The sequence below is a fragment of the Mauremys mutica genome, chromosome 11 (genome assembly GCF_020497125.1).
Source record: "Mauremys mutica isolate MM-2020 ecotype Southern chromosome 11, ASM2049712v1, whole genome shotgun sequence".
NCBI classification, from domain to species: Eukaryota; Metazoa; Chordata; order Testudines; family Geoemydidae; genus Mauremys; species Mauremys mutica.
Window position 1 is genome coordinate 29,767,701 of NC_059082.1, and position 25,266 is coordinate 29,792,966.

General features: G+C 45.0%; 1 protein-coding gene across 4 annotated transcripts in view; it reads left to right on the forward strand.

The window, feature by feature from the left end:
* The window catches only part of FAM189A1 (family with sequence similarity 189 member A1), a 414,937-nt gene that overhangs the window by 295,516 nt on the left and 94,155 nt on the right, over positions 1 to 25,266 (forward strand). For 3 of the 4 annotated variants that reach the window (XM_044980045.1, XM_044980043.1, XM_044980044.1), the window contains one exon: positions 7,899 to 8,030. In XM_044980045.1, coding sequence (XP_044835980.1) covers positions 7,899 to 8,030 — 132 coding nt within the window. Of the gene's footprint in view, positions 1 to 3,321; positions 3,390 to 7,898; positions 8,031 to 25,266 lie in introns of those variants that run through there. The other variant, XM_044980046.1, reaches the window with a different exon arrangement.

The following is a 25,266-nucleotide window of genomic DNA, read 5'->3' on the forward strand; positions in this document are numbered from 1 at the left end:
GTTCACCTTCTATAACACTGATAGAGAGAGATGCACAGCTGTTTCCCTCCCCCCCCAGGTATTAAGGCATACTCTGGGTTAATTAATAAGTAAAACATGATTTTATTAAATACAGAAAGTAAGATTTAAGTGGGTCCAAGTAATAGCAGACAGAACAAAGTGAATTACCAAGTGAAATAAAATAGAACATGCAAGTCTATGTCTAAGAAACTGAATACAAATAAAACCTCGCCACTTCCAGTAAGCTTCCTTTTAGAGACTAGTCTCCTGCTAGTCTGGGTCCAGCAATCACTCACATGCCCCTGTAGTTACTGTCCTTTTTCCAGGTATCCTTGAGGGTGGAGAGGCTATCCCTTTAGCCAGCTGAAGACAAAATGGAGGGGGCTCCCAGGGGTTTAAATAGACTTTCCCTTGTGAGTAGAGACCCCCTCCTCACTCCTATGCAAAGTCCAGCTCCAAGATGGAGTTTTGAAGTCAATGCATTACTCAGCTTTTACCAGCCAAGCCACATTCCTGGGAAGGCTCAGATATGGATTGGCATCTTCAAGTTCATTGCTGGCTAAAGTGGTTTTTGATTGGGCACTTAATTTGCACTTTTCTCAAGAAGCTGACCAAATGCTCTACTAGGCTAGTTAAAATCAAGCCAGTACACAGCCAATATTCATAACTTCAAATACAAAAATGATACACACATACAAATAGGATGAATACATTCAGTAGATCATAACCTTTACATAGATATGTTACATGGCATATGTAGCCTAAAACATATTCCAGTTATGTCACATATACAATCATAAGCATATTCTTATGGGGGGCACCGTCACACATGGATTCTCAAACTTCATTGCACTGCGACCCCCTTCTGATAACAAAAATTACTACATGACCTCAGGAGGGGTGACCAAAGCCCTTCAGCCCCAGGTGGTGGGGCCTGTAACCTGAGCCCTGCCACCCAGGGCTGAAGCCCTTGGGCTTCGGCTTCAGCCCTGGGTGGTGGGGCTTGGGCTCTCGCTTCATCCCCAGGCCCCAGCAAGTCTAACGCCAGCCCTGACGACCCCATTAAAACGGGATCACAACCCACTTTGGGGTCCCGACCCACAGTTTGAGAACCACTGTGCTAGAAGACTATTTGGATAGGTCAGTTGTATTCAAGTTGGCAGGCCAGGTTGAAATTCATCCTAGGGTACTTAAGGAGCTAGCTGATGCAGTCTCAGAACCATTAGCAATTATCTTTGAGAACTCCTAAAGGACAGGTGAGGTCCCGTATGACTAGAGAAACGCAAACATAGAACTTTTTTTTAAAAAGAGGAGCAAAGAGGACCCAGGGAACTATAGACCAGTCAGCCTCATGTTAATACCTGGAAAGATACTGGAACAAATTATTAAACAATCAGTTTGTAAGCATCTGGAGGATAATAGGGTTATAAGGAATAACCAGCATGGATTTGTCAAGAACAAATTATGCCAATGCAATGTGATTTCCTTCTTATTGGCCTAGTGAATAGGGGAAGCAGATGATGTGATATATCTTGATTTTCATAAGGCTTTTGACAGTCTTACATAACATTCTCATAAGCAAACTAGGGAAATGTGGTCAGCATGAAATTACTACCAAGTGGGTGCACAGCTGGTTGAAAGACCACACTAAAAGAGTAGCTATCAATAGTTCGCTGTCAATCTGGAAAGGTGTATCTAATGGAGTCCTGCAGGGATCAAACGTGAGTCTGTTACTATTCAATATTTTAATTAGTAATTTGGATAATAGAGTGGAGAGTATGCTTATAAAATTTGCAGATGACACGAAGCATACAAATACATAATGAGAGAGGGCCCCTAACCTGAATATTTTTAGACAGGGCAGATAGAGAGCAGGAAGATGTACTGCCTTCCCCAAGTTCACACAGCAGATGAATGGCTCAGGAAGGATTAAATCTCAGCTCTTCTTATGCTAAAGCCAATGCCCTAGCCTGTAGACCACACTGTATCTTAAGTAAGTTTGAGAATTAATAGTGAAGATTAGTTCTCAGGTCAGTGAAAGATCAGAATAGTGGGAAAGAGTTTTATAAAATACAATAATAAATGCTCATTTAGTAGTTTTCATACAAATGCTTCTTCTCCATTCCTCTCCTTTCTAGTCTGATCTCTTGATGGCTCTCGTCCATTAAACTTTTCTTTCTTGCTGCACTCCTTTCTCTTCCCATTCTCAGAACATAAGAACTGCCAAACTGGGTCAGACCAGTAGTTCATCTAGCCCAGTATTCTGTCTTCAACAGTGACCAATACCAGAGCTTGAGGGGGAATCTGTACAGAACAGGGCAGTTGGCGTGACCCATCCCTGTCTTCCCCTAAAAGCTTCTGGCGATCAGAGGCTTAGGGTTGCCTCGAAGATGGGATTGCATCCCTGAACAATCTTGATAGCTACTGATGGACCTATCCTCTGTGAACTTACCTAGTTCATGTTTTAACCCAGTTATACTTCCCATGGTAATGAGTTCTACAGGTTAAATGTGTGTTGTGTGAAAAAGTACTTCCTCTTGTTTGTATTAAATCTGCTGCCCAGGGCTGCCTTATTTATGTGTTACACTACAGTACACACCAGAAGCAGGGCTCCCACCGCATTTATCCGTTGTGTTGTCAACTTTTGAACTTTTGTATTTCATCTTTCAATTTTGTCCTGGAGTTTTTTTATGCTCCCTATTTAAGCATCTGAAAGACAATATAAATATTGACAGCTGTTGCCACAGTGGGTGAGTACTGCAGGAACCCACATCCAGTAGTTCTATAGGAAACAGACTATGGGAAAATATCATAAATTGTTGGTGGGATGTCACACTCATAAGTTTGAGGGTTTGAGGACTGTGCTCAACACGGCAACCTCCATGTATTATTGATTTATAAGAAAATCTATATTGCGTTATCATTACGATTTGTGACATGGAGAGAAAAACAGTGGCGCAGAGGTTGTTACTTTGTCCCCAACTCACCCTGTTGTGGCGAGGTGTTGGAGTACACGTGCTACGTACAGTAATAGCAAACTCTTTTCTGAAACTCTTGTAGAGGCTATACTAAAATTTAGTAAATTAAGACAAACAAACAAAACATTTTATGTCCTTGCCTTTGTCATTTTGTGTCATAATGTAATTGTACTGTAGATTATTTTTTTGTGTGTGCAGTTAATATACTTGAAGTTCCCAATGTCCTTTCCTCTCAGAGAAGCCTTTCATCGTTTTCATCCCCTGCTAGGTAAAAGTCACCTGCTGCTTTAAGTGGTCTTGATCAATTCTGACAGTAACGCCAACCAAGTTTCCTTAGAGATGCAATATATTTAAGGAGCTACAACTACAGCTAAAGTCTGTCTAATGCACACTACAGAGTTGCCCTTCAAGGTGAGGTTGCACAGTTGAGCCAAAAGTGTATATATTCTGGGAGTAATTAGAAAAAATCAGTTGTTCTCTGTGAGAGGGGAGGAAATGGGAAATGAACAATGCGGATCACAAAGCCAAAGATGTAGTGCAAGAGCAGTGAAGACAAAACGTTCTTAGCCAAAGGGATTTGTCTGTGAAACAAACTTCTGGAGGAGAGTAGATGAATCCAGAATCTAACCATCTTTAGGAAAACATTCAAAACCTTCCTCTTCAAAAAGGCTATTCTGCCTAAGAAGGACACACCCTTTATCCACCCCCAGAAACTCATCCAAGCACTCACCCTCTCCCAAGCAAATTTTGACCCCAAAAAGTTTAGAAGTGCCAGCGACTCCATTAAGTCCACTTGGAACTTCACTATTGCTATCAATTTTATGAGGAAGGTGCTCAGATACTATGGTGATTGTCAGTAGTATAAAATCCTAAAATACACAGAAGTTAGCAATGCTGTTTTGGCCTTAAGACGGTCACTTCATGACAAAGGCGTTGGAGCCTTCCCAAAAGTGAGGAGGGACAGGGGGTCCCACCCTTCCTCTTCCCCCCAAGGCCCTGCCTCTTCCCCAAAGCCTGCCCATGCTCCTCCTCTTCCCCGAAGGCCCCACCCCTGGCCAAGCCGGAGGGGAGCCTGGGAGCCCGCCTATCCTGCCCAGGGTGGGGCCAAAAGCAGCCCCCTGCCTGTGTTCCTGGACCCTCTGTCCAGGGCAGATGGAGGAACCCAGCCTCTCCACAGCTGCCCACAGCCTGGCCATGGTAAGAGCCGCGTGGGGAGCTGCAGCGGACCCTCCACCTGCCCGCAGTGCGGGGGGCCCGAGGAGAGCAGCCTCTGGCCCGTGTTCCTGCCCTTGGGGCTCCTCTCCCAACGCAGGGAGAGGGTCCGTGGCTCCCCACAGCTGCCCATGTGGCTCTTACCATGGCCAGGCTGCGGCTCCGAGGATCCCTAACCCTGACCAGAGCCGGGTCAGGTACAGAGCCACACGGGCAGCTGTGGGGAGCTGGCGCAGAGTCACGCATTCTCCACCTCCACCCGCCCTGGGCCAGGCGGGGACATGGGCTGGGGGCTGTTCTCGGGACCCCTGCACCAGAGGCAGGTGGAGGGTCTGTGTGGCTCCCTCAACTATCGGGGCTCCACCAGCAGCCGGGGGTGGGGCCACTGTTCCGGGGCCACTGCTTCATGAACACTTTTTAAAGGAAAAGGTATATAGTTGTGCACAGTGGGTCGGATTATCAAAGGCTCTCCAGAAATGTGCCTCTGATATATATGTGCCCTTTTTTGTACAAGCAAAGCCACCAATTGCACGGTGTTTGCTGCGCAAATATATATATTTTTGCATGTGTAAAAATTATGATGTATTTTTGGGGGCAGCCCTATATGTTGGTGTAACTTTAATTTCAACAGTTTTCATTGTGCATTTAAGAAACCCTTTAAAAATAGTTTTAGCAAGATACAAGGACAGGTACTGTGCTATACAACACGGTTGTAAGATTCATTTTAGAGTGAATAGAGAAGCAGTTGCAGGTCAGACTCTTGTTAGGAAGCTTTAGATATTGTTTTTCAGCCTTTGTTTATGTGATACCTGTTCATTACATGAGATAAAAGTAGACCTAGGATCTATTTTTCACATTAGAAGTGTTAAATACGTACCATGATGTGTGGGTGACTATCTTTCATTGAACAGACACAGCATGTATCAGAGAATAAATGATCTTGGTGTAGACAGCTTTGTATAAAGTGCATTTTCCTTGTTAAAGTAACTTTTTACCAGCTCAAGAGCGTATTGATTTCGCTGAATGCTCTCTGCTGATATAGCAGGTGTGCTGTAGCTCTGTGACTGCTGAATTTGACACAACTCTAAATTCAAAGTGAGAATTTCAAACCTGTTCTGTAGTAGTTATCTAACAGCTAGCACCATTTCCAACATTCCCAGAGGAGTTCAAAGGCAAGACCTCCTTTAGTTTAACAACTTTTTGTATTTATCATGGGATTGAAGAGTTGAAGGTTGTCTGATCATATACCACAAAGCCAAGCACAGATCAGATCTCATTCATTTGTTTTAAAAAAAAAGTATTAGAAACCGACAGGAATTGAAATACCTATCTTAAAATGTTAAAAATGTTATGAGGAAAAGCTACACGTATAAAATTCTAATCTGATTATTTAAAAAAAGTAAGAAATCAAGGGATCAGTACAAAAGATGCTCACCATTTTAGTTGGCTATTTCTTTGTTTCATTTACAATATTTATGACTCAGGGCATGACCAGGCTACATAGGGTGCAGCAGAAAGCTGCATCCACTTCTGCTCATGAATGGCTAGAAAATGGTTTAATTTATGTTTTCTGCATTTTTAAAAGCATTCTGACTAATTACACTGGTTAGAGGGCATTCTAGAGGTTCATGAGTTCAAACCCACTGAGACAGCAATTTGTCTGGAGTATGCCTTTATTCTGATATATGGCATGATATTAACTTATCAGCCTGTTTACTTAACATAATTTTTTTCAAAAATAGCCTTGTATTGCTCTCTCAACTGCTTATCTGTTCCGCATCATTGAAGCAGAGACACCAAATTAGTCTGAGAGATCACACATTTTCTCTTCTTTTTTCTATCTCTGTATCTTTCTTTTACTTGGATGTAAAATATATATATTTAAAACATCTAGCTACTAAGAAGAGATGAATGATTCAAGCTTTGTATGAAGACAGAAAAAAAAAAAGCTAACTAGTAAGAATGAAATCTGTTTAAATATGCTGCTATACGACCTCAGATGGGACACTTCCATTTCCTGGAAGTGCCAGAGCCCATCTCAGTTTGTTCAGCCAGTCATTCAAGCAGAAGAAGATGATTTGGGAAGAGGTAAAATGTTAATCATGACACAAATACAATATGCAATTTAGGTGCTCTATTGGTGGCAATAAAGATCAAAGTGCTGTCTCCATGGTACATGGTACACAGCACAGATGGTCACTATACAGTCTCTTCCACTCTGCACCAGCTATTGTGCCTTACCCTGACTAATTCAGTCTACATGGCCCATTAAATCCCTGACCTCTGCTCAGACTCCCATTAAAGCTTCTAATTACCACCAGTTTTGGCACTGTTTTTTCCAGTATGAAAATCTGGAAATTGAGACCACTAAGCTCATTTCACATAGGCCATTGAACTGCCATCTGCTGGTAATAACTCTTACTCAATAGTGACCCAGGCTGGGTTTGAGCCAGTGATCTAGAGGGGAGGCAATATATCCTGATACCAATCTTTAGAATCCTCTGCACCAGCATAAAATGGCTTAAATTAGGAAAGGAGAAAGCATCTAAATGTGTAAGTGTAATTAAGAAAAATACAAGTGGCTACCGTCTTATATTAGTAAGCTGAGGAAAAATTCATATAGAGTTAAATCTTAGCTGAAAACCACTATAGCAAGGCAATAGAAAAACACAGTCCTGTTTTTGTTTTTGGGGAGTTTTTTTGAACAAAGACATCAAAATGAGGATAATTAATCCAATTCTGCACTACTTACATGGATAAACCTCCCATTGAGCTGAATGGGAATATTGCAGTTTTAAGATTACACAAATCAGAATTTAAAGAAAGTCAAAGTAAAATAAAAATGTTGACTGGGGTTCAGTACATTCAATAAAACACATTTTAATCAAAATCTTAAAAGAAGAACAGATACCAGAAATGCCTAGTGCCTTTTAAAGCCTCAAGATAAAGGGGAGACATAATTAAAGAAAGACAAAAAGAAGAACTTCGTGAAAATTAAAATTTGAGGCTGCTGAATGTTTACTGTATTTTAAAGGGTTTTCAAAACAAACAGAACTTGAAACAAAAAAGATAAAGTAAAAATTTTTCAGAGTAAAAATAAATTAAAAGTGAGGTCAGTCTGTACACACTCTCCCTCACACACACACACACACACACACACAAAATCTTGTATGCCTTTCACCTTCCCTTCATGTTCCATTCTCTCCTGTCTCTATTTTCATAACATTAACCTCTCTATTCTAATCATCTTCCTGGTTATTTAAATATGATTTTATTTCTGATCATGATTTCTCACATTTCCTGCACCTGTTTTACCTCCCATGTTTTTCACACTTACTTACTCAATTCATTTCTCCTGGTTTGATCTGGCTCTGTAGAGTACAGTAACTATCTTCTGCCTCCTAAAAACAACCTTTCTCAACAGCCCACAGAAGGGCTTAAAGATACAGCTACTTTTATCTACCTTACTTTTCTACAATATTTTTCTCTCACCTAGTTTCATTTTTGTAGCTTCTGCTGGTCAACAGACGTCATTCTGCTTCAAGCTATATCACTGATTATATGATGAATTGTGTATTTCAAATAGCAGAACATTGTTGTCACTCATTGGTGCCGCCTTGTGTTGAAGATAAATGTTATAATGATGGTTGGAATAAAGGTGTGGCGTTGATTACTAATCCTTTCTCTGATTTTTCTACTTTTTTTCAGATTAAATTTGACAGTGATGGTGTCTGTGTTTGCTGTGAAATGCAGCATCAAACATCGGGCTGCAGCAACCTTGGAGAAACGCTGAAACTGAACCCACTGCAGGAGTGTAATGTTGTGAGGCTGACCCTAAAGGTGGGGAGTAAGAAGGATTATCACTTTATTATAATTTAACACAGCAAGTGGATTTTGATAAAGGCATGTAGTGAAAGTTTGTGCACTGTCAGCTGCTTACTTATTCATAACAAAGAGACTTAGCGGAAAATGAGAACCTGATCCTGCAAACATGAAATCAATAAAGCTATTCATGTGGCTAAAGATACATGCTCATCTGTTTGCAGGATTGTTGCCTATATTTGTACATCATAACCATTTTGTTAAAGGTTGAGTATGCCCCAGGGTACACCTACAAACATCTTATTGGTGGAGGGCTTATAATTGTAATCCTGATGGTGCCATTTTGATTAAATGTTTCTTAAAATATTCCATATGAGAGAGAATAATTTAGGAAAAACAGATTATCCAAAAAGCTTCTGTAAAAATCCTTCCAGTGTGAATTCCATATTTATTATTTCTGCTGTGTGGCTTTGAAAGCTGTGTTCCCTGACTGTTCATATTAGAGAAAAATATCTCACTAGGCACATGAAGAAATTACAGCTAATCAGGCAAACAACTGACAGTGATAACGCACACCTTCTATAATTATGATTAGTAATGACTGTTGATTGCTGCAACAGAAAACAGCTGTTGTATGTACTCAGGGCTTTATTCTGCCTTTTGTTTGAAAATAAGCACCCCACTTGAAACAGTACATCTGTAACGGCATGCAGGCTCTGTCTGCGCTGCCTTTTTTTAAAAAAATTCTGTTTTTCCACTATCACCACTTCAGCCCCATGGGTGGTAGCAAAGGTGGGAGCCCTAATGTGGAAATTTTACCAAAGCTGACTAATCTTGTTCACAACAAATCTAGAGAGCATAGTAGGAAAAATATCAGTGGCTGCCAAAAACCTTTTCCACATTAAAATGTGTGTGTGAGAGAGTATGTACGCACACTCATACATGTGTGAATTTGGTTTTGAGTCAGTCTTTGTTTATGGTGCCTTTGATAAATATGGCCAGTGTTTAGTTATTAATTATAATTATATATGATGACTTTGGGCCTCTTTTATGTGTTTTTTGCAAACCATATGCCTCATTCTTGCTGTTAATCCAGAATAAACTACCCAGCCATTTCAGCTGTGGATATAACATAAAGCAGTAACATATCTACGATTATACATACTTGAGTAATAAACAGTTCTTCTTCGAGTGCTTGCTCATGTCCATTCCATATTAGGTGTGTGTGCTCGCCACATGCACCAGTGCCAGAAGTTTTTCCCTTAGTGGTATCCGTAGGGGACCGGCTCTGGCGCCCCCAGAACAGCATGCATATGCATGGTATAAGGGGCGCTACTGGCTCCTCCCACCTTCAGTTCCTTCTTGCCACCAGTGATGGTGCTGGAACGTCTGCTTCTTTGGCTAGCATTGCACTTCATTCAGTGTTTCTTTCGAACATTTTCCTGTAAAATAGTTGTACATAGTTAATAGTTCCCTTAGAAAAAAATTATCCTTTTTCTCTAAGGAAAAGGATAAATGGACACAAATCAGACATTAGGAATGGCAATATACAAAAACCTGTAGGAGAACACTTCAACCTCCCTGGCCACACAATAGCAGATCTTAAGGTGGCCATCCTGCAGCAAAAAAACTTTAGGACCAGACTTCAAAGAGAAACTGCTGAGCTCCAGTTCATCTGCAAATTTGACACCATCAGCTCAGGATTAAACAAAGACTCTGAATGGCTTGCCAATTACAGAACCAGTTTCTCCTCCCTTGGTTTTCACACCTCAACTGCTAGAACAGGGCCTCATCCTCCTGATTGATCTAACCTCGTTATCTCTAGCTTGCTTCTTGCTTGCTTATATATACCTGCCCCTGGAGATTTCCACTACTTGCATCCGAAGAAGTGGGTATTCACCCACGAAAGCTCATGCTGCAAAACGTCTGTTAGTCTATAAGGTGCCACAGGATTCTTTGCTGCTTCTACAGAACCAGACTAACACGGCTACCCCTCTGATACTAGTTCCCTTAGTGTTAGTTTAATTTCGTCCCAGATGAGACTCAGCTTAGGGACAGGGCATGCCCCAGTCTTTAAGTACTGCGATTGTTGTAAGCAGCCTATGCCCATCAGCGACCCGCATGGTAGCTGTTTAAGGTGTCTAGGAGAAGGACACATAAGCAACAAGTGTTGCATCTGTAAATCCTTTAAACCCCGAACAAAAAAGGAGAGAGACATCCGTCTCAGGGCACTCCTGATGGAGTCGGTGCTGACCCCGGCAGCAGAGCAGAGGTCTGACTCGGCCCCAAGCACCGCAGCATTGGTGCAGAGCACCCCGCCGGTGCCACCTACAAGCTGGCACCAATCCCCCTCCCTAGCTCTGGCCAAAAAAAAGCCAAAGAGAACCACGAGGGGAAGATCTCCCACTTCCTGTAAGGGAAAGGAGAGGGCTGGAGGAGAGCCAAGACCTGTGCTGGATGGCTCAACACCTCCAGCAGGGAGTAAGGCCCCAGCTCAGGCCGAGCAGTCTAGCCCATCCCGTACCATGGCTGCCACACTGGACAGTGAAGAGGGCCATCATCATCTAGAGGTCCCATCGACACCGGAGGCACTGCCGGGAGAGCAGGAGATCCTGACACTACTAGTGCCACCCACGCTGGCTCTGGTGGTACCCTGGTCCAGGGGTAAACCCTCCTTGGGATCGTCCCATATATCCCCACCTCAGCGGCACTGCTCCCCATCATGGGGGACGTCCCGCCAGCACTCGCCTGCATGGAACCGTCGGGTCTCGGAAGCAGGGAGGCAGGCTCAGCAAAGCCCTCGTCAGTGTCCGGACCCTGGGCATCAACAGCGGGATTCGAGGCGCAGTAACCTGGCACAGACCTATGGAGGCATGCACCCCCTGGCAAGAGCATCTATACCTGCCCTTTGTGTCTCTAACGCTTCGGCACCGATCACGCAACCAATCGTATGAATGGAGCCACCAGTCACCTACCCGGAGGCACCTCTCACCAAGACATGGATCCCCATGTTCGGGGAGATCCTCTCAGTGACTGGACCACTCCAGCTCCCGGTCCTGCTCCATGTCCCGATACTGGTTGAGCAGCATGAGGTGTAGATTGCCAAATTACCAATGCTGATCCGCCAGATACTGATGGTCCCCGAGGTCCCGTGCGAGGAACTCGTCTCAATCGGACAGGTTGAGACATAGCAGTCGGCGCCGCACAGAGAAGTGCCACGGGTCCACCCGATCATGGTTGCCTGACAGCGACCACTACGCTTCAGGCTGGGGCACTGAGCAGGAGTCCTTGGCAGCGGGACAAGCCCCGGCCCCGGCAATACGGTCTACATCATCGGCACCGCAATTGACCCCATGGCCCAAGGCCAGTGGCCGGAAGCTTGATACCCCTGGACCCCTTGGAGGTTTACCCAGCCTTCGCAGACAGTCCAGTTGGTGGCAGGGGCCTTGGATAGACCTTCAGCCTCACATCCCGCCCTCCAGCAGAGGTGGAGGCCCCAGAAGGGCAGACCCCCCCAGGCCCATGACGACCCAGAGGAACAGCTGGCTGGACCACGAGGGGATGTGGCAGATCCCACGGCACTGGCTTCATCCTCATCATCGCCAGATGAAGCAATTACGGGTCCATCTCACCCAGTACCACAAGATGACGCCAAGGATTATCAGGAACTACTGAAGAGAGTCGCCTCCAACCTGGGCCTCCAGGCAGAAGAGCTAGAGAAGCCATTGGACTCCCTGTTTGATGTCCTTTGGTCCATGGCATCCATTAGGGTGATGTAACAGGGTTCACTACCTGCCGTCTTCCTGGGGCCCACTTGCTCTCCCCAGTAAGGCTCAGAGAGGCTTCAGAGTTGTGCAACACCCATGTCTTTATTTACTTAAGGTTGTCCCACCACCAGTGTCCATCTGTATAAAAGCTTTACAGGCAGTGTCAGCCTTCAGCTAGGAGGCCTCCAGCTCCCTTCCTGCCTTCTGGCACCTTTCCAGCCTTTATAACCCTTAGCTTGTCAGACCAGCAGGTGTTGTCAATCCTCAGGCCGGCATCAAGCCTTTTCCATCAGCCCCAATCTGTTTTCCTTGATTGGAGCTGACCGGGCAGGGGCTAATTAGGTGTTTTTGCACCAGCACCCTGCTACGTACCTCCCCACTTAAGCCAATGCCGGGCCTGATCTTACCCAGCCCCGCTTTTCTTGGCCTGGGGTTTTACTCTGGGGATGGCCTCCCTGCCCATCTGGGTGGTCCCTGGGCTCAACCCTGTGGGGTTTTGGCATGCTCCACCCACAAAAGGTGCATTGGGTAGGGGGTGGGCCACCCCACAAGTCCACCTCCACCCAGAGGTCGTCACACCAGTCACAACCTTGGGCCAGTTGCCCCAGACTTTCTCTTCCCTTCCCTGGTAGGGGAGACAGATCAGCACCAACTTCCCCGTGGTTGCCTCATGTCTCCAGTTCAGGGCCTCTGCCTATTGGAGTTTGAGCTTCCCCCTTTTGGGTTCTGACCCTATAAACTTTCTTCAGCTTCTCTTCCTCTATCGCAGGGATTCCCTCCCCTGGGTGGTCCCACCTCCGTTCCCTCTTTGGTCCCTCCTCTGGGTCCCTATCCTGGCTGTGTTGTCTAGGGTTCCTATCATTTTCCTCTTGAGGGTGTGGGCTTTCCTTTCTCAGGGTCCACCCCTGTAGGGGCCTTGCCCCCTCCCTCCAGGTTCTTCCCTCTCTCTTTCTCTGTTGCTCTCCTCCCGGTGCCCTCTTTCCCTTTTGGGACAAGGTTCCAGTCCAACCCCAGGACCATAGGGTAGGGCAACCCTTCTATTACCCTCACCCACTTCCAGGCAAACCTTCCCTGCATCTCCAGGGGTACCTGAGCCACGGGACAATACTCCCCATCCCCATGGATACATTCCACCAGCATTCTTTCTCCATGGATAAGCCAATGCGGCTTTACCAAGCACCGCTGTATGAGGGAGCGGGCTGAGGCCGTATCCACTAGATACTATCCTCTGGGCTTTCTCCCCACCCGCATGGGGATGGTGACTATTCTGCTGAGTCCTCAGTACATTGGCGCAGGGTTATACGGTCCAGTTTATTTCTCTCTCCTTCCCCCCCCTCGTTTCCCGTCCCTCACAAGAGTCTTCTCACATAGGAGGTGGAAGGGTTGCTGCAGTTGGGTGCGGTGAAAGAGGTTCCTCACAAGTACAGGAACAAGGGTTTCTGTTCCCAGTACTTTTTAATCCCAAAGGCCGAGGGCGGTCCATCGCCCATCCTGGACCTGCGAGACCTCAGCAAAGTTCTGCATGGTCTCCCTGGCCTCCATTGTCCCCTCCCTGAATCCAGGAGACTGATATGCTGCCTTCAACTTGAAGGACGCATATTTCTACTTAGCGATCTTTCAAGGTCACAGACACTTCCTATGATTCATGGTGGGAACCGACCACTATCAGTTTGCGGTCCTTCCATTTGACCTTGCAACAGCACCAAGGGTGTTTACCAAGTGCATGTTAGTGGTAGCCGCTTACCTCAGGTGTCGCAGTATCAAGATGACGACTGGCTCGTCAAAGGCCACTCCAGGTCCCAAGTCCAAAGGGATGTTGCGGTGCTGCAGCCATGTGCCGATCCTTGGGCCTGCTGGTAAACCACAAAATGTTAACGTTAGTTCTGGTGCACAGGGTTCATCGGGGCGGTGTTCAACTCTCCCTGCACCAGAGTGTTTCTGCTGCAGGAGAGGTTCCAGGCATTGTTGGACCTCATCACGGGAGTCTCCGCATTCCCTGTGACCATGTTCAGGGTTTGCTTGCACCTGCTGGCGACAGTCTATTCCCAGTCCAGAAATCACTTGGAAAAGGTCGTTACCATCCCACCAACGATACTTACCTTGCTGCAATGGTGGCCTGACCCCAGGGCAGTCCTGGAATGAGTTTAATTTGACAGCCCTTATCACTCAATCAAGTTGATATTGGACGTCTCGGACCAGGGCTGAGGAGCGCACCAAGGCATGTGGTCCCTGGGGGAGATGACATTGCACATAAACGTCAAAGAGCTCAGAGCAGTACCTTCGGCCTGCAAGGTCCTTCCTACAGCACCTGGCAGGCAGTGTGGTGAGAGTGTTGATGGACAATACGGCCTTGATGTTCTACATCAACTGACGGGGAGCACACTCGTCAGCCCTCTGTCAAGAGGCTCTCAGATTGTGAGATTTCTGCATCGACCACCTGGAGGCCTGTCACCTCCTCAATGTCAAGAACATGCTGGCAGATCACCTCACAGGTCCTTTTTCTAGCACCATGAGTGGTCGCTCCATCTGGAGATAGCACGGATGCTCTTCCAGAGGTGGGGAACTCCCCAAGTAGATCTGTTTGCCACCAGACGGAACAGGAAATGTCATCACTTCTGTTCCCTACAGGGTCTGGGCAAAGACACCTTCTCTGATGCCTTCCTCCTGTCATGGTCAGAGGGACTGATGTATGTGTTCCCGCCAATCCCCTCATCAACAGAGTCCTCTCAAAAGTCAAGAAAGACAAGGCCCAAGTCGTCATGGTTGCCGCGGTGTGGCCGCGCCAACATTGGTTCAGCATGCTGATGGGCCTGGCAGCGGCCGCTCTCCGGCCCCTTCCTGACCAACCAGATCTGCTCTCATAGGATCATGGGCGTCTTCTACACCCCAACCTTGCCTCCCTCCACCTGACATCGTGGATGCTGTATGGTTGCGCTCAAAGGAGCAGGCCTACTCTAACAAGGTCCAGAAAATCCTCCTGGAAAGCAGGAAGCCTTCCGCTAGAGCAACCTACCTGGCCAAATAGACAAGGTTCTCCCACTGGGCATCTCAGCGTAGCATCTCTCCAGCACGCTCCTCTTTACAATTTACCTTAGATTACCTGCTCCATCTTAAGAACCAGGGGCTGGCCCTCTCTTCCATCAGAGTGCACCTTGCAGCTATCTCCACTTTTCACCCGCCGATCCAAGGTCAGACAGTGTTTTTGTATGACATGTCGGTCCGATTCCTGAGAGGCCTCAAGAGACTCTTCCTGTCGGTCCGGGCTCCTGTCCCACAGTGGGACCTTAACTTGGTTCTCTCCAGGCTCACGGGTCCGCTCTTTGAGCCTATGGGCTCCTGCTCCCTCTCCCACCTGTCATGGAAGATCGCATTCCTTGTGGCAATAACATCCATGAGACGAGTGTCGGAGCTTAAGGCTCTGACATCTGAGCCACCGTATATGGTGTTCTACGAGGATAAAGTTCAACTGCGACCTTATCCAGCCTTTCTGCCAAAGGTGGTGTCTTCCTTCCACGTTAACCAGGACATCTTCCTCCCGGTGTTTTGTCCCAAGCTGCACACCACTGGGGAGGAAAGAAGGCTGCACACCTTGGATGTCAGATGTGCCCCGGCGTTTTACCTGGAGCGTACCAAGCCCTTCCGCAGGTTGACCCAGCTCTTCATCGTGACAGCAGATGGGATGAAGGGCCTTCCAGTTGGAAATCCTCTGCGATGAACGGGATCACCTCCTGCATCCAGACCTGTTACAAGCTGGCACAGGTCCTGACACCGCCGATTGTGAGGACCCACTCGACCAGAGCTCAGGTGTCCTCAGCGGCCTTCCTGGCCCACGTTCCTGTCCAGGACATTTGCAGAGCCGCAATGTGGTCTTTGGTTCACATGTTCACAGCACACGATGCCATCATTCATCAAGCCAGAGATGTGCTGGGTTCATCAGAGCTGTGTTGCAATCTACACATGCGTGAACACCTACCCGCCTCCATTGGTACTGCTTGGGAGTCACCTAATATGGAATGGACATTAGCAAGCACTCGAAGAAGAAAAGATAGTTACCTTTTTCCTTAACTGGTGTTCTTTGAGATGTGTTGCTCATGTCCATTCCATGATTCATCCTCCTTCTCCATTGTTGGAGTTTCCGGCAAGAAGGAACTGAGGATGGAGGGAGCCAGTGGCGCCCCTTCTACCACGGCATGTCCACGCTGCTCCAGGAGGCACCAGGGATGGTCCCCTAGGGATACCACTGAGGGGGGAGAATTCCGGCACCGGTGCAGTGGCGAGCACACCCACCTAAAATGGAATCGACATTCTGTGAGCAATAGCTGGGGAAAGCAGGATACCTGGCAGACAAATGCTCTAATCTGATATGATAAATCCTATGGTGGATAAAAATTTGGAGCCGTGCAGTTTCTCAGGAAAATTATTGATCTTAGTGAAAAAAATATCATTTTAATATTGTCAGCCTTGCATAGCCAATTGGTTCCTTTCTGGTTTGCGTATAATCAAGAACATTAACTAAATGTCTTCATTGCAACTCAGTTGTCATCAAAATATGCCCTCAGTTACTCCTGCGCAATCCCAGTGAAAGTATTAAGGTTGAATGGTAATAACCAAAGGCATAATTTGAAGACAATGGGGTTGCACAGGTGTAATGGAGGATAGCACATTGCTTGCAGAGTCTTTTTTACTGGTAATGGTGCACAAGCCAAAAAGAGCACAATTTAAATTATGAAGTGGGGTCTGCAGAGTGGCAGTTTGAAAAAAGTCTTACTTTGTAATCTGAGCATATTTTGATATGGAAGTTTTTGAGATAGAATAAATGTGGAACCCCATGATGCTGTTTTTACAAAGTCACTTTTCAGAGAAGAACTGCACTTTAAAACAAAGCTGTAATGTATGACTCTAAGATCTCCTGTGGCAGTGGATTTCATGGGATTTGACCTCAAATTGTGTGAATTAATGTTTCCTTTAATTTTTAGACTCAGGAAATACTATACATATTATAGAAAGCTGTGAGTTATAAAACCTGGTGCCAAATCCAATTTCTCTAACAAAAATATCAGAAAGAATATGTCTTAAAGGAATTGAAGGGCTTATCTATACTGACTTTTGGCTCAAAAGCTAGTGTGTGATATCGTCTTTGTTTCACTGAGAAAACTGCCCCAACTCATTGCTACTTTCTCTCATGCTTGTGTAATGCTGACAGACCATGGTCGGTGGCAGTCGGGATCTAACGTGGGATCTCTGGAGGCATGAGCCTCTACTGTATGAGTTAAAAGACACACGTCTCTTAGCCAAGGCTGTATCAAACTCATCAATCTCTAGCTGCCACTAGAGGGGGACAGAGTGCCACACCAAACAGCCATGGGTTACACTTGCATGAGCAAATTCTGTGTGTAACTTAAACTGGAATTTTGGGGAATCAGCATGAGAAGAAGCCATTTTAGGTGGAGGACATCATTACTGTGATTATCAAAGTTATGATGTAGCTAAAACATTATTGATTCTTATGGTCTGTATACTAGCACTACAGGGGTAATAAAACACAAAATATTCATGAATCTAATTAGCATAGTAGCTCTTCTCCAATCCACCCTTCACTGGCTCAGGAGCCCCGAAACCATAGGTAAAACATTCAAAAGTGGCTAACAGGTCAAGGAACCCAATTCCCATTGACTTACAACCCTAACTGTTCTCTGTGCCTTTGAAAATCTTTACCATAGCTGGAGATCCTGAAAAAATGACTCCGAATGGCTTCAGCTACTTCTCCTGCACACACACAATAGGCACAATGAATGGCGGCAGTAGAAGCTATCCCATCTCACTTACATGGCCAATCAAAATCTATATCAACCAATTTCAAAATTGGGGATGGGAGGAAAAATTTGTCACAGCATTTTTTACATTAGTCTTAGTAAATTAAAAAAAAATCATTAATTTTCATCAAGAATTTTAAGAATGTGGCTAAATTTGCTATTCATTTTTTGAATGTTTAATATTTTTAAAATAGGCACATTTTATGGGAAATGATGTTAGAAGTATTTTGCCTAGCTCTACTCAAATTTAATATATACCACCTTTGTATTATTGGTTGAGAGAGGGAGGAAAGGATGTAGCCTACACGGAACATATGACAAAAAATGTGCAAGAGGAGACTGTGAGCTAAAACATTAAATATTGCAAAATACATTTTATTGATTTATGGCGCATCACATCTTACAATTAATTGGCTCTTCTGCAGCTTGACATTAGAAAAATTGAAAGGACCCAGCACAAGAAGTCACTTAGGTACAACATAAAAAGGGTCATTACTTAAATTTCTGAAATACAGTGTCCTTGAAGTAAATAACTCTCCAAATGCTAGAAGAATTGAAGCACTAACTTGTTCTTGTTTAAAAAAGAATCATCATACTAGTGGGATGATCCACATTAGCTCCCCCTTCCTCTTTCCCTCTCCCTCTAACTTTTTTCATCCCTCCTCTCTTCTCTTGCTTTCTCATTTCTCCTCCCTTTCTTCTTTTGCTCTTCTTACTCCTGTTCTCCTTTTTCACTTCTCCCTCTTCTCCATCTTGTTCTATATATCCTCTATAGCAGGGGTCTCAAACTCAAATGACCCCGAGGGCCGCATGAGGACTAGTGCATTGGCCCGAGGGCCGCATCACTGACACGCCCCCTTGCTGCCCCTGGCCCCACCCCCAATCCACCCCTTCCATGAGGCCCCGCCCCTGCCCTGTCTCTTCTCCACCTCCTCCCCTAAGCGCGCGGCTCCCCGCTCCTCCCCCCTCCCTCCTGGAAAGTGCTAAGCGCCACCAACAGCTGTTTGGTGGCTTGGCGGCGGGGCACTTAGGCGGCGGGTCCCGGAACAGAAGGGGCCCCCCACCGCCGAAGACTGGGCTGCGCTTCGGCGGCGGCGGGTCCCTCTTTTCCCCACCCCGGCCGGTCCCACTTCCCACCCCGGCCCCGGCCGGTCCCGCTTCCCTCCCCCACCCCCCGGCCCGGCCCGGCCCCGGCGGGTCTCGCTTCCCTTCCCCACCCCCGGCCCGGCCCCGGCGGGTCTCGCTTCCCTCCCCACCCCTGGCCCGGGGGGTCTCGCGTCCCTTCCCCCCCCCCCCGGCCCGGCCCGGCGGGTCTCGCGTCCCTACCCCCCCCCCCCCGGCCCGGCCCCGGCCCCGGCGGGTCCCGCTTCCCACCCAGGCCCCGGCCCGGCCCCGGCAGCTCCCGCTTCCCCCCCCCCCCACTTACCCGAGCGCATCTCCGGCGAGGCCTGAGCTTCGTCCCGCTCAGAGCCGCGTGGTGAGGGGGCGGGGCTGTGAGCTCCACGCCGAGCGCAGCGCTCAGCCCAGAGCTCCCAGCCCCGCCCCCTCCCCACGCGGCTTGGATCGGGGCGGGGCTCAGGCGCTCGGACGGAGACTCGGCACTCTATGCGCCGAGGCTCCAGGAGAGGGGCGGAGGCGGGAGCCTCCGCTTTTCTCTTGGGGGCCCCTGCGGAGCTCCCTTTGCCCCCCCCTCTGGGCGGCCCTGGGGAGCTCCGCGGGCCGCAGGGAAGAGCTCCGCGGGCCGCATGCGGCCCGCGGGCCGCATGTTTGAGACCCCTGAACTAGAGTGAAAGCTAGCCATGTCCCTATAAAGTTCCAAACAGTGGTGTGTTATCTTAAACTCAATCTTCTATTAAGCTGTTGACAGAAATACAAAACATTTGTATGAAAATAGTGCTATAAATGGAACCCAGTAATCATGGAGAGTCTTGAGTCAGGTGAGTATAGTAAATACTGACATGCAGGAAGAACAGGCTTACTTCAGGAAGTAATAGAATGCAGTGTGTTCTCAATATATCTTGAGACGACAGGGGCCACAAAACAACTTGGAACAGTAAACTGGATTGAGTCTAATGATACTACATATCTTGACTAACCCAGTCAAGCAAGCATTCTTTCATGCTGAGCCTGAGAAATAATATGGAAGACAATATTAAAGGAAAGTAAATTGCAGAATCATTACAAATTGCACTAACAATTTTCTTCATATTTACTACCATTACGAGAACAGGTCTAGCAAAGCAGTTATTAAAACATCAGCAGCATTTTATCTATGCTAATGCTGCCACCGTTATTACCATTGTCAGAGTTGCATCAGTGGTAGTGCAATGCTACCGAGTTTTGTGACATACCAAGGTACAATCCAGACTAACAAGTAGCTGTGTTACCCTTGCCTTCTAACCTAGGGTGCCCTTTGCTACTGTAGCCGCCAGCCTGGACTGCTCACAAATAGTTTCCAGAATGCAAGTCACTGTATGTCCGAGCCCTCTCTGGGACAATACAAGTTTATATCAAGTCTTGTTTCTTTAATAGAAATAATATGCACACAACTTGCCACCCCAAATGGAGTTTCCCAAACACTTCAATTTAAACACACTGGATTAGAAAAAACAATAAAACAAGTTTATTAACTGCAAAGAGAGTGATTTTAAGTGAGTGCACGTAATGAGGAATAAAATCAGAAATGGTTACAAGAAAAGTCAAGATAAAATGCATGTTAAATTCAAAGCAAGTTTTCTCTACTACATGCCTTCAGCAGTCTTACTGACCAAACTTCTGAGGTCAGGACGACTCCTCCCAGAATCCAATGAATGGTTCTTTTGTTGCTTTGGGAGCCATGAATGCGATGGGCAGGGAAAGAAGAAGTGGGGGTGCCTTGGGGTGCTTTTTCCTCCTTTTATAGTTTCATACATTTCCAGCTGGGTTCCAGGAAACAAAAGCTCTAGGGGGGAAGGATGTTCCCTGCTGCTTTTTCCTCATCTGTTTGAGCTTCCTTTCTTTTCCTTCCTGCTTGATGACTCTGTTTACTGCTTAAATGCAAATTAAGTAGAGCACACATTCCTTTGTCTGAGATGGACCTGTTTGCCAACCTCGGTTTGAAACGTGTTGTTAACACCTTACAGTGGAATCTTATAACTTCACATTATGTTCACAGTGTTGCCACATACATTTTATCAGGACAATACTGACCAGCAAATTATGAGTTTTCAAATGATACCTCACTAGGCATACTTTGTACAAAGATTATTACAATAGTGTGAAGGGTGTGGACATGGGTACATTCTGTCACAAGTATAGTTTGTATAGTTGGCACATCTTTTATTGTAAGAATCAGATAGCCAGCCACTAAGAATAGCAAAATGGCAAAGGAGATCCTTTCCTTCTTAAATAATGTTACTGCACAACTAAATCCATTTAGCTCTAGTTAAATAAAAAGCTCTGTGGACCCTTCAGAAGGGACTGGAACAAAAGGTCACATGACTAAGAATTGTTGATTGAATTTAAGTGTTTTCTATCAAGATTATGCTGCTGCCATTTTTTTGATCTGAGAAAGATTCAGAAAAGGGAAAAGAGCATTCCTTTTTTAAGGTAAATCTTCCAAGCCTTGGAAAATAAATCCCCACATTCTGAGAATCATCTCATCCATACTGGAGAAGAAGAAAGGTTGGCTTGTAGTTGTAAAGATAACTGTTAGCTTGGAGGCTGATAACCCTTAGTTAGGGCAATATCCTTAGAAATGGCTACTTCAGAGAGAGGAACTTAGAACGCAGGCCAGTGCCAGACTGCTGACAAGATCTGACACGTTCAGGGCATTTGACAAACTGTATAATCTACCCCTCTAACCTAGCTTGATACAAGATATCAGTGGCTTAGTGACTGCTCAAAACCACCACCTGTCTACAAGCCAGAGTAGGTTCAACAAAACTACAGTGAGTCAGGCTGATTCTGATCAGTGCAAGATTTGTGGTGAACAAACAGAAAGGAGTTTACAACTGCATCACTGGTGAGACACCCGCCCCTCTCCCCCCCCCTCCCCCCGTATTACCGAGACCTGGCTGGATGGTACTGCGAGCTCTGTATTCTTTCAAATTATCCTGCCCAGCCAACTCAGCTCATCACAGGTCTGCAAGTGGCACTGAACTTGCCTTCTCCTCTAACTTCAAATCAAAAAAGTACTTTACATAAGACAACATGAATTCACTTATCTAACAAGAGAAAGTTGTGCTCACTAATAGACCTCCAAAGACTAAAGGTTCAGACCTTGATATATTAGGCAGTAAAATACCCTTCACCAGTTGTCCTAGGTAACTTCAACATTATCATTGACAAGGCCTCAGATACAACAACTCCAAACTCATTTCCTTGCTTGACTCCATAGGACTTTCACAGGTCATTTCCAGAGCAACCAATACACCCTGGTAACACATTGCACCTGGTCTAGTCAAGATGTAGATGACTACAAGCAGTGGTCAGAGCTCTTCCAGATTCTAAGCAACTCAAGAGGCCTTTGATCCTGCTCCTTCTGTGAAAGCTCATAGATCCAACCAAATTCTATTAAATCATCCAAAGTGTCTCCTCGAGAAGAGCTTTATGTAACATGAAAGATTTCACCAATAGAAGCAGGTCCAATAAAAGATATTACCTCACCATCTTACCTCTCTAAGGTCTCTCCAAGGCAATAATGTTCTGGACCTGAAATAGTTAAAAAGATCACCTAAAGTTTTGGGACAAGGACCGCAACCAACATATCCATTCTTCAGGCACAGTAGATTTATCTACTTCAAGAGTAAAGCTGGGTTGTTCAGGACACAGCAATGTCTCAGGAACTAACCCAAGACTACGGAACAAACTCCTGTAGGAGCTGAGAACCACTGCGAACCTCGCTGTATTTTTTACTGAGTGAATGGCATACATGGGACTTTGCCTTTGCTAATGAACACAATGAACACAAATAAATAAATATAAATTTTGATCCACATGCAGATTTTTTTTCTCCTTGGGAGAGAGAAAAATGATAGAACAAAGGGATAGAAAGACACAAATCACATCACTACTGAAAAGTACTCAAATACCATTGTGAAGGGCGGTATAAGAACCTGAAAGGAATAGGATAGAGGGAAATATTGTATGAAAAGACCATGAGGAGACAAATTGCAGTAAAAGAAGATGAAAACCAAACAATATTGAATTCCAGCAACTGGAAAAAAATATGCTGCAGCCTAATTTTGACCTTTTGCGTTATTAGCTTTGTGATAATCAGGCTTGTATTGTACCATGCTACAGAAAAAGCAATGTAGGCATTCTGAATAAAAACACTTATGCATAAAACCCGATCTTGTCACAGAGGAACAAACAGACTAATCAACATAATAAAGCAGGCTTTGCTACTGTTAGAAAATCATATTAAGAAAATTGAATTTATGCTCTCTCTGACACTGCAGCAGCCTATTAATTTACATTTGATAAAATCATGCTATGCCGAAGAATGTTGGGTCAAATTCTGGGTGTTACTGTATGCCTGTAACTTTTCACCTTGGGACAAACTGAGTGTTTGTGTAAATCACAGAAACATTACATAATTCAACACTATTGATTGCCTCTGCTTAAGAAATTTCCTGGGTTGGAAGAGGCAGATGTATATTAGGAGTAAGGTGCACTGCAAGAGCCATTGATGGATGTTTACTGCGCCTTTCTGTACTATCCTTGACTCTGTCCATTGTTGTTAGACCAACACTTTGATAAGCAACCACACACACACACGTCAAACAATTATTTTTTTCTTACAAAGATCCTGTCAGTGTACATGGCCACAACATACAAAAACAAATACCGGTATGATTAATGTAAAACATTTGTGTATTAAGGTATTTTTATCATCTCCTGTGAGAATGAGGGAATGAACTTGTGTTTCTGTGTTTTATAAACATGGACATAGTAAGGAGGTATGGAATAAAATGTGTTCAGTGTGCAGATGACACCTAGCTTTAGATCTCTCTCTCTCTCTCTCATATCTAGCTCTATGATTGCAGATAAGCATTTTCCCCAGTCCCTGGGTAAGAATGGGGGCTTGGATTGGGAAGCTGTCAGAGACTCATTCTGGCCAAGAAGGGGGTGATTATGATGGATTAGGGGAAGCAACTAGTGGATTTGGCTGAGGTTATATCAGCTACTCAAGTGTGTTACATTCTCAGCTGTTTCTTAAGAATCAAATAGCAGCAGTGACCAAGTTGCCATTTCCTAATCTGTGCCTGGAAAAGAATCAGGAAGCTGCATCCTTTCTTCTAACACGCCTTTGTCATCTCTGGATTAATATGTGAAAGAATGATTTTCATGTGATATGCACAGGTTCATTCAAAGCTGGGCCCATATCAGTGTGAAAGGTTTACAAGCTGAGTTGTAAGTCTATAACTTAGGTGTTGGGCTTTATTATAAATATTTCACATGACTCCAGCTATTGTATTTATTTCTGGGCATTTTCTGATGTCGCACAAGTTACTTTTTTTAGAATAGCACACTCCTGAACAATAGATCAAGGAGTTGCTTCTAGGGAGTACATTTGCAAAATAGTATGGAGTGATTCTAAAGAGAGGAGTAGGGATAAATGTCTACATATCACTCTGAAAATATTTCCCACCCCGACCCCAGATCTTGTAGAGAAGCCCATAGCCAAGTAGTGGTTAGCTGGTGAGGTAAGAGCAAAAGCAAAAGGTTGCTGAATGCTAATAGTTGCTTTCTAGTATAGACGAGGCTGTCTCAAAGATATGTATGTGGAATGAGACTGCATTCCTTGTCAACGCTTTGTGAAAGGGATTTGAGAACAAAAAGTCCTGTAGAGTTTAATAGAAAATGATAGCTTTATATAGGTTCTTTTGAATGATCATACTAAATTACATCTCTGCTATAGAATTCTACAGAATTGTTTGAAAATCCTTTATCATTCTCTGTTCATTTCTATAGCAGCCTACTGGTTTCATGCCTATTCTGTAAGGATAGAAGTGAATCCCTGCAATAGAGATGTGGGGAGCTGAAATAAGAGTGGCAGCTGGGATTTCCATTGTATTGCTCAATCCAAATATGTTTGTACAAAGAAAGAAGAAAAAGAAAACAGCCAATGCTAACTTTTACGGAAAATATGACTGTACACAAGATGATTTTGGATAATCTTTGCAAGAAGAGGCCAAATGTATTCAAAAGTTTCAACAATAATGGTGGCTATAGTTGTCCCCAGTTAAGGTCTTACGTTAGACCTGTGTAATGGCTGTTCAAGCTATGTTGCCTTTCTTTTCCAAAAATATCCTTCACTTTTATTCATGAATCCTCATTATTTGCTTGATAATGTCACATCTATTCCTTCTCTGATTTCTTCCCACTGTCACCATATGGCTTCAGTCGTATACTGGACAAATTTTTCATTTCACACCATGCGGACATGGATTTTGAAGATTGATATTTACGTTATATGAGAGAGATGACCAATGTGTTTTTTCCTCTGTGACTTCAATGCATATTTTGTAATTAAGAGTATAACTCATTGATGAATAGGACCTATATTTTCTTTTTCAACCTGCATGCAAGAATCTTAGCTGTGCTATGAAATATACAATAGAGTTTGTTTTATTTTTCTGCTAAAGGTATACAGACCATGGCTATAATGTGACACTCCATTGGATTACT